The sequence below is a fragment of the Mobula birostris genome, chromosome 4 (assembly GCF_030028105.1).
Source record: "Mobula birostris isolate sMobBir1 chromosome 4, sMobBir1.hap1, whole genome shotgun sequence".
NCBI classification, from domain to species: Eukaryota; Metazoa; Chordata; class Chondrichthyes; order Myliobatiformes; family Myliobatidae; genus Mobula; species Mobula birostris.
The window spans coordinates 129,982,176-129,999,101 of NC_092373.1; the positions used below are offsets into that span (position 1 = coordinate 129,982,176).

General features: G+C 38.0%; 1 protein-coding gene across 2 annotated transcripts in view; it reads right to left on the reverse strand.

The window, feature by feature from the left end:
* Positions 1–16,926, reverse strand: part of ttc29 (tetratricopeptide repeat domain 29) — a 368,432-nt gene that overhangs the window by 235,003 nt on the left and 116,503 nt on the right. For both annotated transcript variants that reach the window (XM_072254722.1, XM_072254720.1), the window contains exon 6: positions 9,313–9,525. In XM_072254722.1, coding sequence (XP_072110823.1) covers positions 9,313–9,525 — 213 coding nt within the window. The remainder of the gene's footprint in view (positions 1–9,312; positions 9,526–16,926) is intronic.

Sequence of the window (16,926 nt, forward strand, 5' to 3'; positions counted from 1 at the left end):
TTTCGTTTTTGCCTGATCTGAGCGTGTATTCATTGGTGTTGGCAGGAGACTTCAATTGCTGGTTAGACCCACTTTTAGATTGGTCCTCTTCTAAACCAGCGACACTTAATAAATCAGCTTCATTTATCCATTCATTTTTAACGAATTGTGGTATTGTTGATATATGGCGTTTCTTACACCCAACAGATAGAGAATACTCATTTTTCACCCATGTTCATCATACACATACTATTTTTTATTGATAACCAAATGATTCCATCAGTTCAATTTTATGAATATAAAGAGATTGCTATCTCTGACCATGTTCCTGTGCTATTATCCATAAATCTTCCTGGTTTTCCTTAAACAAACAGATTCTGATGTTTTAATTTAACTGTTATCTGATAAGGATTTCTTGAAGTTCTTGGAGAGGCAAATCACTCTTTTTTTTGAAGAGAATACAGTGGAGGAGACTTCTGGCCTTGTCATATGGGATGCCTTTAAAGCATATATTAGAGGACGAGTCATTTCTTATACTGCAAGTGTTAAGAAAAAAGGTAATAAAGAGAGAATTAATTTAGCCAATCAGCTGAAACAATTAGATGAAGAATATGCTTTGACCTCAGATCCTACTGTATATAAAAGACGGGTTGAAATTAAAGCTAAATATGATTTTTTATTGACGTACCCTATTGAAACTCAACTCTTAAAGGATAAAAGTCAATTTTATATCCATGGGGATAAAACAGGTAAATTATTGGCTAAGCAAATTAAAACTTCTAGTGCTAAACGACAGATTAAAGAAATTTATAAAGCTAACGGTACTAGGACAACTGATCATTTAGAAATAAATGATACTTTTAGAGAATATTATTCTAAACTTTATAGCTCTGATCTTCTTAAAGATAATACTGTAATGGATAACTTTTTAGACCAATTAAATATCCCTACGCTTTCTGTTGATGACCGAAAACAGTTGGATCAATGTATTTCTCACGAAGAAATAGCAAAGCTATACGTTCGTTGCATTCAGGGAAAGCTCCAGGTCCTGACGGATTCGCTGGAGAATTTTATAAGGCTTTTTCTTCCCTGCTCATACCCCATTTATGTTCAGTTTTTTCAGATTCTTTTAAGTTAGGTAGGTCACCACAATCCTTTTACGAAGCTTCTATTTCGCCTATCCTTAAAAAGAATAAGAATCCAACTGAATGTTCTTCATATAGACCAATTTCTTTACTTAATGTGGATGCTAAAATTTTATCTAAAGTTCTGGCCCGTAGGATGGAAAATATCTTACCATCTGTCATTTCTGACAATCAGACTGGCTTTATTAAAAATCAACATTCTCATTTTAATATTCGCTGATTATTAAATGTTACTTATTCTCCTTCTAAAGAGATATCGGAGTGTGTGATATCCTTAGACACTGAGAAGGCTTTTGATCGGATTGAATGGCATTACTTATTTAAAATTTTAGAAAAATTTAATTTTGGGTCCAACTTTATTCAATGGATTAAATTACTGTATTTATCCCCTTTTGCTCGGGTTCTTACTAATTCTCAGAATTCTAAACCATTTAAACTTCAACGTGGAACCAGACAAGGTTACCCTTTGAGTCCTTTGCTCTTTGACCTGGCTTTAGAACCTTTAGCTATTGCTTTTCAAGAATCTAACGATATCACTGGTATTTTACAGAAGGGTACTATCCACAAAGTTTCACTTTATGCGGATGATTTATTGCTTTACATTTCTAATGTCGAAACTTCATTACCTTCTGTGCTTTCTTTACGATCTTGTTTTAGTCAATTTTCTGGATATAAACTGAACCTACACAAGAGTGAACTTTTTCCTTTGAATAATTTGCCATTAACTGATATTAACCATCCTTTTAAAATCGTAAGAAACCAATTCACTTATTTGGGGATAACAATTACTAAGAATTATAGATACTTATTTAAAGAAAATTTTCTTACTTTTTTAAATTATATAAAAAGAACATTATCAAATTGTTTGCTCCTTTCGTTATCATTGATTGGCCGAATTAATTCTATTAAAATGAATGTTTTACCCAAATTTACCTGTTTTTATTCCTAAGTCCATTTTTGACTCTCTGGACTCTATTTTACCCTCCTATATATGGAAAAATAAACGTCCTCGACTGAATCAAGTCCATCTCCAGAAAGTTAAAAAGAATAGAGGTTTAGCCTTACTAAATTTTAGGTTTTATTACTGGGCAGCTACTACATGGAATCTCACGTTTTGGTTATACTATAGTAACCACGAGGACTGTCCTGGGTGGGTTTCTTTAGAAGCTAACTCGGTTAATAAATTTTCTATTATCTCCCTATTGGGATCTTTGCTTCCTTTATCCTTAAGTAAGATAACTGAAAATGTGGTAGTCAAACATACTTTAAGGATTTGTATACAATTTAGAAAACACTTTGGTTTACTGTATTGAGATTCTCCCTTTCTAGTTCCATTTTTTAAAATTATTTTTTTAAGCCTTCTATGACTGATGTAGTCTTTAAGCATTGGGAAGGATTGGGCATTACATGTTTCCGGGATCTGTTTGTGGGAGGAAGTCTTTCTTCGTCTGAACAATTGTCAACTAAATATAGTTTCCCAAAAACCCATTTTTTTTGGTACTTACAAATTAGAGATTTTCTGCGATCTCAATTACATACATTTCCTAATAGACCTGATAAGTACATATTAGATGAAATTCTTAATAGGAAACCATTCTATAATGGTTCAATATCCAATATTTATGATATGTTGTTGGGAATGAGAAATGATTCTTTAGACAAGATCAAAAATCTTTGGGAACAAGATTTACAGACCTCAATTTATGAAGAAACTTGGAATGAGATTTTTAAATTGGTTAATACTCATTGCTATGTGCTCATTATTCCCTCCTACAATTTAAAGTGGTTCATAGGGCTTATATGACCAAGGATAAATTATCTTGTTTTTATAGAGATATATCTCCCTATTGTGATAGGTGTAACAATGGAGAAGCTTCACTTATTCATATGTTTTGGACTTGCCCAAGTCTTGGAAAATATCGGAAGGAAATATTTCAAACATTTTCTGTACTCTTTAAATTAAATTTTAAGCCTAATCCTTTAACTGCCCTATTTGTTGGAAGCAAAGATACCATTTTGAAGACATCTGATTTGCACATTCTGGCTTTTATCTCTCTTATGGCTAGAAGGTCGCTTTTGTTTAAATGGAAGGATGATGTTCCACCTAATTATGCTCAGTGGTTACGGGACCTTATGGCATGCCTAAATTTAGAAAAGATTTGCTGTTCAATTTCTGAATCTAACCAAGACTTTCAATAGTTGTGGGGGCCGTTTTTAAATTATTTTCATAATCTTTGATTTCTTGTTAAAGTACAGAAGTTGGTTAATAGTATATTTTATTATCTGATAAGTTTTTTTTCCTCAAACAGTTTTGGCTTTGGTAGTGGGTGTAGATCCTTTTTTTCCTTAATAAAATTGTTTATATTCTAATATACGAACTAATCTAATCCATATGAATATAGAGTAAGGAGTTCATTAATGTGATTTAATATACTGTATCTGGTATTATTATATTTTGTTTTTTGTTTTATAATATGTATTCTCTTGAACTCTGTATCCTTCTGTATATAGAAATCAAAATCAATAAAAATATTGAAAAAGAAAGAAAGACTGGTCATAACTTCTCATTTTTAATGCCATAAGGAGAGAAAAGATGAAATATGAAGGTAAGCTAGCCAATTATATAAAAGAAGATATCAAAAGATTTTTCAGATATATAAAGAGTAAAAGAGAGACGAGTAGATATAGGACCACTGGAAAATTACTTTGGAGAGGTAGTAATGGGGGACAAAGAAATGGCGGACAAGCTTATTAAGTATTTTGGTAATAAGTATTTTAGAACATCTACCATGGTATCTAGCAGTATGGCAGATGTTCCAGGAGTCAGGCGTCATGAAGTTACCATAGCTAGAGAGAAGGTTCTTGGTAAACTGAAAGTCTAAACGTAGATAAGTCACCTGGACCAGAAAGTGTAAACCCCAGGGTTCTGAAAGAGGTGGCTGAAGAGATTGTGGAGGAATTAGTATTGATCTTTCAAGAATCACTTAATTCTGGATTGGGTCCCGAGGACTGGAAAATTGAAAACTTTCTTTGAGAAGGGTGGTAGGTAGGAGAAATGAAATTATAGGCCGGTTAGCAGGACTTTAGTAGTTGGAAAGATGTTGGAGTCTATTATTAGGAACAAATTTCGGAGTTCTTGGAGGGACATAATAAAGTAGGCTAAAGTCAGCATCCCATTCTAATGGAGTAGGAATTCTTATGGATGAAATCATGGCAAAAAGTGTTTTAGGACATTGGGCAATATCAGAAAGAGCGCTCCTTGTTGGATTCAGAGGACAACCATTTGATTTAGCAATTATACAGGTATATGCACCAACAACAGATGGAACAAATGAGGATATAGATAAATTCTATGAAGAGCTTGAACAAGCAAAGAACGGATGCAAATCTCAAGATATTGTTGTTGTCATGGGAGATCTAAATGCTAAAGTAGGAGAAGGTGCTGATGGAAATACCACAGGAAAATTTGGACTGGGGGAAAGAAATGAACAAGGTGAGAAATGGATAGAATGGTGCAAGATGAATAATCAGGTCATTATGAATACCTACTTTTAAAACCATCCAAGATGCTTGTGGATCTGGAAAAGTCCAGGTGATTAACTTCATTACTATAAACCAAAGATTTAGAAACTCAGTGACTCAGTGCAAAACATATCCAGGTGCAGACTGTAATGCTGACCATAACCCAGTAGTATGTCATGTAAAAGTAAAACTTAAAAAACTAAAGAAGCAAAGGAGGAAGAACTACAAAACTTAATTGATATAATTGTTGAAGAAAGTGCAAAAATGGGTCTATCTATCAATCGCAAAAAGACAGAATGTATGGTGATATCCAAAAAGGAGAATCCTATCTGCGGGCTGAGAATAAACCGGGAAGACATAAAACAAGTACAGAACTTTTGCTACTTAGGAAGCTGGGTGACATCAGATGGCAGGTGCGACTTGGACATTAAAAGAATAAAAGGGATGGCAAAAGACACCTTTACAACAATGAAGAGTATACTGACCAGTACTAAACTAGGCATGACAACCCGCCTCAGATTACTGAAATGTTACATTTATCCAGTTACGTTATATGGCTCAGAATGTTGGACAATATCTAGTAACATGAGGAAATCAATTGAAGCAGCAGCGATGTGGTTTTTGAGGAGGATGCAAAGAATATCATGGACGAAATGAATATCTAACGAGGATGTCATGAACAGAGCAAACACAAAAAGAGAAATAATGTATGAGATCATGAAAGGGCAACATAACTTCATTGGACATGTGATTAGGAAATAGGAGTTAGAATGCACAGTAATTATGGGAAAGATTGAAGGGAAGAAAGCAAGAGGAAGACAAATGATGATGGAGACAGCAGCCAGAGAACTGGAAATGAATACCAATGAATTGATCCACTTGACCCGAAACAGGAGGGTGTGAGCCATGGCAGTCAAAGCTCAAACTGGGCATGGCACCTGATGATGATGATGAAAGTCAGCATGGCTTCCTTATGGGAAAATCTTGCCTGACAAATCTGCTGGAATTCGTTGAGGAAATAACAGGCAGGAAAGGCAAAGGAGAATCAGTGGATGTTATTTAGTTATATTTTCAGAAGGCCTTTGATAAGGTGCCACACATGAGGCTACTTAACAAGATATGAGCTCATGCTATTATGGGCAGAAGATCAGCTGAGTGGTAGGAGGAAAAGAGTGGTAATAAAGGAGGCCTTTTCTGGTTAGCTGCAGGTGAATAATGTTGTTCCACAGGGGTGGTATTGGACCTCTTCTTTTCATGTTATATGTCAGTGATTTGGATGATGGAATTGATGGCTTTGTGGGCAAGTTTGCAGAAAACCTGAATGGTGGAGGGGGTAGTGATGAGGAAGCAGTGAGTCTGCAGATGTCTTTGACAGATTGGAAGAATGGGCAAGAAAGTGACAGATGGAATCCCTTAGTGTAGGTAAGTGTATGGTCATGCACTTTGGTAGAGGAATAAAGGCAAAGACTATTTTCTAAATGGAGACAAAATTCAAGAATCAGGTGCAAAGGAATTGAGAGTCTTTGCGTAGGTAAGTAAATGTTAACTTGCAGATTGAGTCAGTAGTAAGAAAGACAAATACAATGTTAGTATTCACTTTGAGAGGACTAGACTATAAGAGCAAAGCTTTAAAAAGCATTGGTCAGACCACACTTTGGAGTATTATGAGCAGCTTTGGGTCCTTTATCTAAGAAAAGATGTGCTGGCATTGGAAAGTGTCCAGAGGAGGTTGACGAGAATGATTCTAGGAATGAAAGAATTAATGTATAAGGAGCAGTTGAAGGGACTGGGCCTGTACTGACTGGGGTTTAGAAGAATCAGGGATCTTATTGCAACATTTTGACCATTGAAAGGTAGAGTGGATGTGGAGAGGATGTTTGCTCTAGTATGAGAGTCGGACCAGAGGAACATACATTTAGAAAAGAGATGGGGAGGAATTTCTTTAGCCAGAGGGTAGTGAATCTGTGAAATTCATTGTCACAGATGGCTGTGGAGACCAAGTCACTGAGTATACTTAAAGTGGAGGCTGATGAGTTCTTGCTTAGTCATGGTGTCAAAGGTTAAGGGGAGAAGGCAGGGGATGGGGTTGAGAGGAAGAATAAATCAGCCATGATGGAATGGCAGAGTAGACTTAGGAGCAGAATTGGGCCATTCAGTCCATTATGTTCTGTGGTCTTAATGTTACCTTTGTCTTCACGTTTTTTTCAAGAAACTTGGAAAACATGAGCAGTCCATTACATTTCCAAACTTTTAGTAATATTGTTCCAATTGCATGATAGGCATAATGAAAATGGTAAGTTATTCTTCCTGATTCTTTTGTTTGAATACAGCCATATGCTCTTTGGTGAAAAGCAGATTGTTTTAAGGTAGCTTGCTAATGTACAATTTTTTGAGCACTTACTCTCAGTGGCCACTTAATTAAGTACAGGGTTACCTAATAAAGTGGCCACTCAGTGTATGCTTGCAGTCTTCTGCTACTGTAGTCCATCCATTTCAAGGTTCAAATGAATTGCTGTGCATTCAGAGATGCCCTTCTGCAGACCACTGTTGCAACGTGTGGTTATATGAGTTACTGTCACCTTCCTGTCAGCTTGAAACCGTCTGGCCATTCTCCTCTGTCCTTTCTCATTAACAAGTCATTTTCACCCACAGAACTGCCACTCACTGTTTTTTTTTTTGTTTTCACACATTTCTCTGTAAACTCTAGAGACTGTTGTGGGTGAAAATCCCAGGAGATCAGCAATCGAACCACTCCATCTGGCACCAACAATCATTCCACAGTCAAAGTCACTCAGATCACATTTCTTCCCCATTCTGATGCTTGGTCTGAACAACAACTGATTCTCTGGTCTGCATGCTTTTATGTTTTCGGTTGCTGCCACATGATTGGCTGATTAAATATTTGCATTAATGAACAGGTGTATAGATGCTCCTAATAAAGTGGCCACAGAGTGTATAACTGACTAACTACTCTCAAATCCATAAAGTCACAGGAATTAATGTTCAGTCCTCTTTGTCATGGAACATCAGTTTCAACATAAAGAGACATAAAATAAAATAGTACCTCATGAACAGTCACAAAATCAGAAGAGCAGCTTCGGCAAATAAAGAAGACCACTGTCCCAAGTACCATCAGAAAGTAGGATATCTGCAGTTATGAAGAGCCAACAACTGGCTGCAAATCATTAATAGGTCAATTAAAACTGAAATGAGGAGAACTTCTAAATTTGTTATTCTCTGTCCTGTGTGGATTTGAAATTTCCTGTCCTGGGAAGCTAAGATTCCTTTGGGATTCAGGCAGGAAAGTTGATAATGTACCTGTTGGCATTCGGTCATAAAATTATTGAATGGCAGAACAAGTTTAAGGATACATATGTGTTAATCCTGTTTTCATGTTTCATGTTTCTATAACAAATAACTTTTTCTGCAAAACCCCTGTTTTGTTATTTCTCTTGCGAAAAGGGCTATGTGAAATCCAAATTTCAAGAACTCCAAATTCCAGTTAGGCATAACTTGACCTGGAAAATTTTACAATTGCATTCCATTCCACTAAATGAAATTATTTTTGCACTCGAAGTATTGAAAATAGCCATGCTATGATTGTGAATATCTTTTTACAGATGCATTTCTAACTGTCATAACTTCAATTGGCTCAAACATATTTACATCCACAGTATGTTGTCTTTAACATTGTAATTCAGAAGGTATGTTGTATGTTTGAGGATCTAAGAAAAAGTAGTAGCACTAAACAAAGAACCAATAACCTTACTCAATGACAAACTCATAATAACTGACTATAGAAGCTTTGAGACTGGTTATCAAATCTATCCATATTATCCTTTGGCCTTAACAGTTACGTGCTCAGATACTGAAACCCATAATGACATAATTTTGTTCATCATGAACTGCAGCAGAAGATTATGAAGGTAGGGACTGCAAGATTGGTTGTAGAAAATGTAGCTACCTATCAACAGATGGTTTATGGGAGGCTGGGGTTAGATGAGATCAGGATGAAAAAATTGTGATTAGGACCTGGAGGGTGTAGATTGAATGGGCCTTCGTAAAGATTTATTGGCAGCTGTGGAAGATCGCACACACTCCTTGGTGAGAGGAGGGATGCTGGGTTGGTGTACACAAGGGATGGGAAAGTTATGGGGATTGGAAACAGGGTTTGCAAAGGAAAAGGTCAGAGATCAGGATCAAGTACCAAAACCTGGGAACCATAAAACTAGCAGCAGCATCATTTAAAATCCATTAAATAAATCACCTGTTTGAAATTGGGAAGGTGGCCATGGACAGAGTTCAAGCAGGGTAGACCCTCTGTTCACAAGTACAAGTGGTCTCCTGCCTGCTTCAACTAATGATAGAGGATATCTCTTCCCTCAGAGCCTTCCGAAGATGTGCAGCACCTGGAGAATTTTCATTTATATGCTGTAAGGTTATTTTCTAGTTTCGACAAAAGGTTAATTTCGTAGGGAAACCTACAAGAATGATTTGTTTTGAAAATTCACTTTTAAAATCAATCTGGTTGCTTCAATTTCTCAGATGCATTTTTCTGTATTTTTTTTTGTATTCACCTAAGTATATGTACTGTGATTTTCTAACTTCTCCATTGAGAAGGTTACCATATAAAACATGGGAACTAAAAATGTTATCCTGCACTCACCTTCTTTGGCAATGTCATAAGCTTTTCCGAGAAATCTTTTTGCTTCTTTGTATTGTTCATTTTCAAGCTTTTCGTCTGCCAGTGATGTGTAAATCCTCCAGAGATTTTTACATGCATGTGCAAAGTGGAGACAGCAATCCTCATCCTGCCACGTCTTCTCTGTAGTGAGTTGATGGAATATCTCATAATGCTCAGCAGCCTTATCCAGCTGACCTGCAACATTGAAGTCATTGATAAACGTTAACTCAATCTAGTGACAGATTCTAGCTTTCAAAGATGTTTGATTTCTGACAATTCTATGTAAATTGGTCTTGAAATATAATCAGAAAATAAAGATTCAATAACATACCCAGCTCTCATAAATTTACGTTATATCTTTAAGAATAGTGCTTAAACCTTTAATAACACTTTAAATATGGTCTTCAATTGGCATTTTTGTGAACATTTTACTAAAATAATGCACTGTGAAATACACACTACAAACTGAACTGCACCCAGAGAACTTCTCAATTTATGAATGGTCTTTGATGCAACATAAATGATCAGCAAGTTCTTCTTGTCTTGATTTTGATAGTACAATACAAGTTGAATTTTTAAATTTATTCTGAAAACATGAAACAAAATTTAACTGGTGGATGTGGAACATATATTCGGAAAATTAAAATACCTTGCAGGTTAAGTACCATTCCACAACTAACTAGTCATTGCTCTTCAACTTGTTTTGCTGAGGTTAAATTCAGGCAGGACTTAACATGTTTGAAGATAGCATTTAATCTTCACATTAAGATCTGAATATATGAAGGAATTGTGACACTGAACTTACAAATACTGAGTATAATTGCAACAATTAATGCTATAAGACTTCACTACAAGTCTCGATTTCAACAGAGGGCAAAGGACATATAAGGAATCCTAGATAACCATTGAAGCAAGGTTCCCTGTAAGGCCTGAAAATACACTTATTAAAAGAAACCAACAAGAGAGTAGATCAAGATGATAGCTTAAAATTTGCATTGGAATATCCAACAATAAGCAATGAAATAAAGCAACCAGAATTGAAGTTTACTTTGTCTACTTTTAATAGCATCAATAGATCTTTTATATCTAACCAAAAAAAGTCTTAATTTAGCTGTCAGCAGAAAATTAAAACCTCTGTCAATGGAGTGCTCCCTTAGTTTCTTCACTAGTCTGCAGATGCAAGTGATTATCTCTCCAAAGTGGGGGCCGAAATCCTACCACTGCTACCAGTGATACAAGGAGGATATCCGAGAAACAGGTCTCATGTTACATTTTAAATTTAATTTGGTAAGCATCTGCATGGATAAACCTTTTTGTGCGCATTAGATCAATCTGGTAATTACTTCCTGGTTGATTAGCAACCATCGTGAAACTGGTTACAGACAGAAATTAGTGGGCAAAAATGTAACTTTTGACCTGTGCTTTTTTACTCACGATAAAGCAAGGAACAAGCTAGGAAATAAAGCAAATTAGTGAAGTTAAACATCAATGTTCAGTCCACAACCTCTGCCAGACAAATTTTTCTAAGCTCCACTTTCGTTTATAAGCATCACTGATAAATATTGCAGTATCCTCGTTATGCTCCTTCATTACAGTTATAGACTCATAATTAGACCACACATTGCAATGGTTTTTAATTATTTTCAGCATGCTTATCGATTTGATTAGTCTTTAGTATGGGGTAGTGTACAGACATTCAATTGAGTACTATCACCTCCTTACACCCCAATGTACAGCAGCAAAAAAAAAGGCTGGCCTGTCAGGGGAGAGAAGATGGGAGAGGCATGATTCAGATTTCTTCTATGTATCTGGATACTCAGCATGTGATTGGACAGATCTATTCGCTTGACATGAATGGCCCAATCCATTGCAAAGTGTAGACTGATGAAAGGGCCAGTAATTGTAATAAACATCAAAAAATTGATTTGAATCAAGAGACTATGATCTGTGAATGAAGCACCTCTGAATCATTTACCGTAACACTGACCATTGAAAACCAATGCTGGATATGTAACAACTTCCTACACCTGATAGTGTGATAATACAGACCTTTCTGACCAGTATCACTTTCGATCCCTACACAATATGCCTCTAGTTTCTCATGGAATGAATAGCATAAATTGTAAAAAAAAATAAACAGATGGAAAACCCCAGTGATTCTCGACATTTTTGGTCAAGGTCCAACATCAGGACTAAGAGTGTAGAGGAAAGAATGTCAGTATATAATATAGTAGTGAAAGGGAGAGGTTAGGCAGAGGTTGGTTTGTGATAGCTGGAAACAGATGCAGGGAGAGGCTGATGTGCATATGAAGCCTGGAGGGGGTGTGGCTGGGGGGTGCAGTTGTTGAGACAGTGGCTGGCAGATAATAGAAAGCTATAAAGTAAAAGAAGAAAAAAAAATAGGGAGATAGAGCCAAGTACAAGAATGGAGAGGGGAGGATAGAGACAGAAGCTGGTAGGTGATATGTGGGAACAGATGGAACCAGTAGAGAAAAGGTAAGCCACAAGAGAAGAAACCAAACAGATAGGGTGCAGAAGGACTTAAACAGATGAGAATGGGCAAGAAAGTGGCAAATGAAATAGAATGTTGGAAGATGCATGGTCATGCACTTTCGTAGTAGAAATAAATGTACGGACTATTTTCTAAATGGGGAGAAAATTCAAAATCTGAGATGCAAAGGGACTTGGGAGTCCTTGTGCAGAACACCCCAAAGGTTAACTTGCAGGTTGAATCGGTAGTAAGGAAGACAAATGCAATGTTAACATTCATTCAAAGAGGTCTAGAATACAAGAGCAGTGATGTGATGCTGAGGCTTTATAAGGCACTGGTGAGGCCTTACCTTGAGTATTGTGAACAGATTTGGCACTGGAGAGGCAAACCCTGGTAAATTTCCTCTACACCCTCTCTGAAGCTTCCACATCCTTCCTATAATGAGGTGATCAGAATTGAACACAATACACCAAGTGTGATCTAACCAGAGTTTTATGATTAATGAAAACCAACATATCATACACATTCTTAATCATCCTATCACCTTGTGTGGCAACTTTAAAGGATCCATGGACATGGATCCCAAGATCCTGCTGTTCTTCCACATTGCTAATAATCCTGCCATTAATCTTGTATTCTGCCTTCAAGATTAACCTTCACACTTTACTGGATTACCACCAGAAAAGAAAACAGAGACATTTGGGAACACCAGGTTAACTGCTGACTAGGAAATATGTTCCTTTCCTTCATTGTTCCTGGTCCTAATTTTCAAATTCACTAATCAGTAGCACTGTGGTACAACAGTGGTTCAAGGTGGCAGGTAAGCACCACCTACTCAATGGCGATTAAGTATAAACAATAAATGCTGCCCTTGCTAATGATGCCCATATCCAGAAGAATTAACAAATGAACACACGTCTGGAGGATTCCCCGCAAGTATGGGGCACGCATTCTCCTCTTTGAGGAAAATCTTGGTCACTGCTCCAATTCATGGATGCTGTGGCATCCATAAAGATGTCACAACTTCAAGATTACCATTATAGCCACAAAACACGTCTCTCTGAAAGAGAAAGGCTAGTAGTAGACAGAACCTATTGCAGCCTCTCCTGAAAGAGAGTTGTATAATGATGCAATGACAGTTAATAATAGTTAGCTCTCACTCCTAAAATCACAATAATGAACAGCGTCCAGTATTTCATGTAGGGTAAAATGGACCTGTGGCAATCATATTGGGTTGTTGGAGCAGCTTTGGAAAATCTTGTGAGTGGTAACTTTTCTTTATTTATTCATTTTCTGGGATTTATATGCTTCTTGACAAGAGTCTTGACAAGACTCCGCTGGGGTCACTTGCTTGAACTGAAGACGTTCAGTGAAAAGACTCCCATGGTAGTTTTGGGCGAGTTCTACGAATGGGACACAGGGACTATAGAAGACCTATTGATGCATATTTCCAGATCAGGATGATGTGCATCATGACTGTAGCATGCAGATACTGATGATTCCATGTGCACACTGTCTTGTCCTTCCTGGTGATTGAGCTTGAGGGTTTTAGAGTCACTGCTGGAGCAGCCACGTTACAACATATTTTGTAAACGGCACACAGTACAGCAAATGTGTACCATCGGGGCATCTTAAGAGCTGGAATTATTAAGGTAAGTACTTTTGACTTATCCTTTGCACTTACTTAAGTAAGCCCATCACCCCTACTGGGACATAGGCCACCGATAGCAGTTCGCCAGAGTCCTCTGTCCTGAGCAAGTTGTCCACAGATGTAGCCCATCTTCTTGAAATCAGCTTCAAGGTCATATTGCCAGGTGTTCCTTTTCCACTTTTCCTGGGGATTCAACATTAGTGCTTGCCTGGTGATGTTTGTATTTGGCTTACACAGCATGCATCCTCATCTTCTTTTCCTTAATTTCTTTTCTGCTGATAGCTGGTGTGTTTTCTGACATAGATCAGGTTTGCTGATGGCTTCGGGCCAGTGGATCCAGAAAATTTTTCTTAGACAGCTGTAAATAAAGGTCTGAACTTTCTTGCTGATATTCTTTGTTGTCACTGCCCCATACAGAAGAACTGACTTCACAATGGAGTTGAACAGCCCAATCTTAGTGTGCTGTGACAGCTCCTTGGAGCACCAGATATTCTTGAGCTGAATAAAAGCTGCCGTAGCTTTGCCCATTCTCGCCTTAACATCAGCATTGGTGCCACACCGTCTGTCAATGACACTACCTAGATAGGTAAAGGTTTCTACCTCCTCAAGTAGACTTCCCTCGAGACTGACTGGGTCAATGCAGGATGAGTTGATCTTGAGGACTTTAGTTTTCCCTTTATTAATGTTAAGGTAAACCTGTGCAGATGTGGCTGCCAGGCCTTTTGGTTTTTATCCGGCATCTGCTTGTGGGTAAGGATCAAGAAAGCTTGATCATTAGCAAAGTCATCCAGTTGTTTCCATAGGGTTCAATGGATTCCATTCATTTTCTGTGCTGTACATGTCTTCATGATCCAGTCTATGACCAGAAGGAACAGGATAGGGAACATCAGGCACCACTGTCTGACTTCTGCCTGCACCTGAAAGCTGCCAGAGAGCTTCAACCATGACTGACTCAGCAGGATATTCCCTTGCTTGAATTCTTGATCAGTCTGACCATCTTGCCTGGTCTTCATAGTGCCACAGTGTTTTCCAGGGTCTCTTTGTCTGTGCTGTTGAAGACTAATCGATGAAGTTGATGTACAGAGATGAATTCCACTCAAGTGACTCCTCATTTATGATGCATACTATGGCTATCTGGTTAGCACACGATCTGTTCTTGCAGAAGCTTGCCTGTTTATATTTTAGTTTGGTGTCTAAAGAATCCTTCATCTTCTTTAGTTTTATCTTAAAGAAAGCATTTTCTGACAGGAGTGTGATGCCTCTGTAGTTGGAGCAGTTGCTGTGGTCTCCCTTCTTTGGAATAGTTACAGGCAGCCCTCTTTCCAGTATGTTGGTACTTGCTCTTTTTCCCAGATCTTCTGAAAGACAGGGTATAGCATCTCTATGGTAGTATCCAGGTCTGCCTTAAGAGCTTCTCCAGGAATGTCATCTGGACCAGCTATTTTACCATCCTTTAGCTGCTTTATTGCTTTCCTGATCTTCTCTCTGGTAGGTTTGTTGCAGTTAACAGGTAGGCCAGGATTGGCTGGAGGGATGTCAGGTGGGTTTAGAGATATGGGTCTGTTCAGCAGATCTTCAAAGTGTTCAGCTGCTATTTTGTTCCCACCATAGCCTTTCCATCCTTATCCTTGACTGACCTCTTAGGCTTACTGTACTTCTCAACTGTTTATTGGTGATATCATACAGCTTTTTCATGTTGGCACACCCATTGCTTGTCTGCTTTAATGCTCTTCTTTCACTGCCTTGTGAACCTGTATATGCACTTTCTGTGCTTTCACCTTTCCCATTTTAGTCCCGTTGATTTTCATGACTGTTTTCCTCTGCCTCCTCACCTCGAACTTGTGTAACCACTTCAGCTGAGATCTATTCTTCCTGCTGGTTCTTTTCAGTACCTAGTACTGCTTGACATGTTGAGACTAGAGTCTCCTTAACTTTCTATCTTCACTGTGTAGATCCTCTTCCTTGTGGAACCCTTGTAGTACTTGGAACTTGCCGAGGACCAATTTCAATGCTTCTTGGGTCTGCGTGTCTCTCAAAGTGTTGACACTGAATCTCTACCTCATTGATGCTGATTCCATCCAACTTTTCTTCAGTTTGTGTTTCAACTTCGCAACCAAGAGATGGTGGTCAAATGCAACATCTGCTCCTTTTCTCATTCTGACATCTTGAAGTAATCTCCTGAAATTCTTGGCTATACAGATGCAGTTTATTTGGTTCTCTGTTTTATGGTCAGGTGATATTCAGGAGTTAGTGTGAATTCTTTTGTGGGGGAAGATGCTGCCTCCAGTGATAATGTTAATCAATGCACACATGTCCGCAAAGCACTCTCCATTCTCGCTCATTATATCCAGTCCATGTGTTCTCATCACGTCTTTGTAGCCAGTGTTATGCGATCCTATTTTGCATTGAAGCCTCCCAAGAGAATGTTAATATCTATTTCAGGATACACTTCTGGGATGCTCTGGAGTCTATTGTAGAAAGCATTCTCAGTTTCATTGTCACGGTCATTAGTTGGCACATAACACTGTATGAAATTCATCTTCATCATTTTTTCTTTGTTCTACAGGATGCCAAGATGATGCGGGGACCTTGGACTTCCCATTATATCAATGCCTTCTGGGCTAATTTTGATAGCATGAGTACCACTCTTTGTGTGTGTAGTCATTTCCCTTATGTCCTGAATAAAGCAGTAGTTCCTCTGTCATCAGCTGCCCCTGCCCCTGGGGTGGTGTGGCTCTACTGTTAAAGAATGGCATCAAATCAGTAGAAAGATGTGACATAGGATCGGAAGATGTTGAGTCCTTGTGAGTTGAGTTAAGAAACTGCAAGGGTAAAAAGACGTTGATGGCAGTTATATACAGACCTCCCAACAGTGGCTGGGAGGTGGACCACAGTTTACAACAGGTAATAGAAAAGGCAAGTCAAAAGGGCAATTTTATGGTAGTCATGGGAGATTTTAACATGCAGGTCAATTGGGAAAATCAGGTTGGTAATGGATCTCAAGAGAGTGAGTTTGTTGAATGCCTAAGAGATAGCTTTTTACAGTAGTTTGTCATTGAGCCTACTAGGGGATCAGCTATACTGAATTGGGTGTTACGTAATGAACTGGAGGCGATTAGAGAGCATAAGGTAAAAGAACCCTTAGGAACCACTGATCACAATATGATTGTGTTCAACTTGAAATTTGATAGTGAGAAAGTAAAGTCTGATGTAGCAGCATTTCAGTGGAGTAAGGGAAATTACAGTGGTATGAGAGAGGAGTTGGCCAAAGTAAATTGGAAGGAGCTGCTGGCAGGGATGGCAGCAGAGCAGCAATGGGGTGTGTTTCTGGGAAAAATGAGGAAGGTGCAGGACACGTGTATTCCAAAAATGAAGAAATACTCAAATGGTAAAATAGTACAACCGTAGCTGACAAGGGAAGTCAAATGTTATTGTAAAAGCAAAAGGAAGGGCA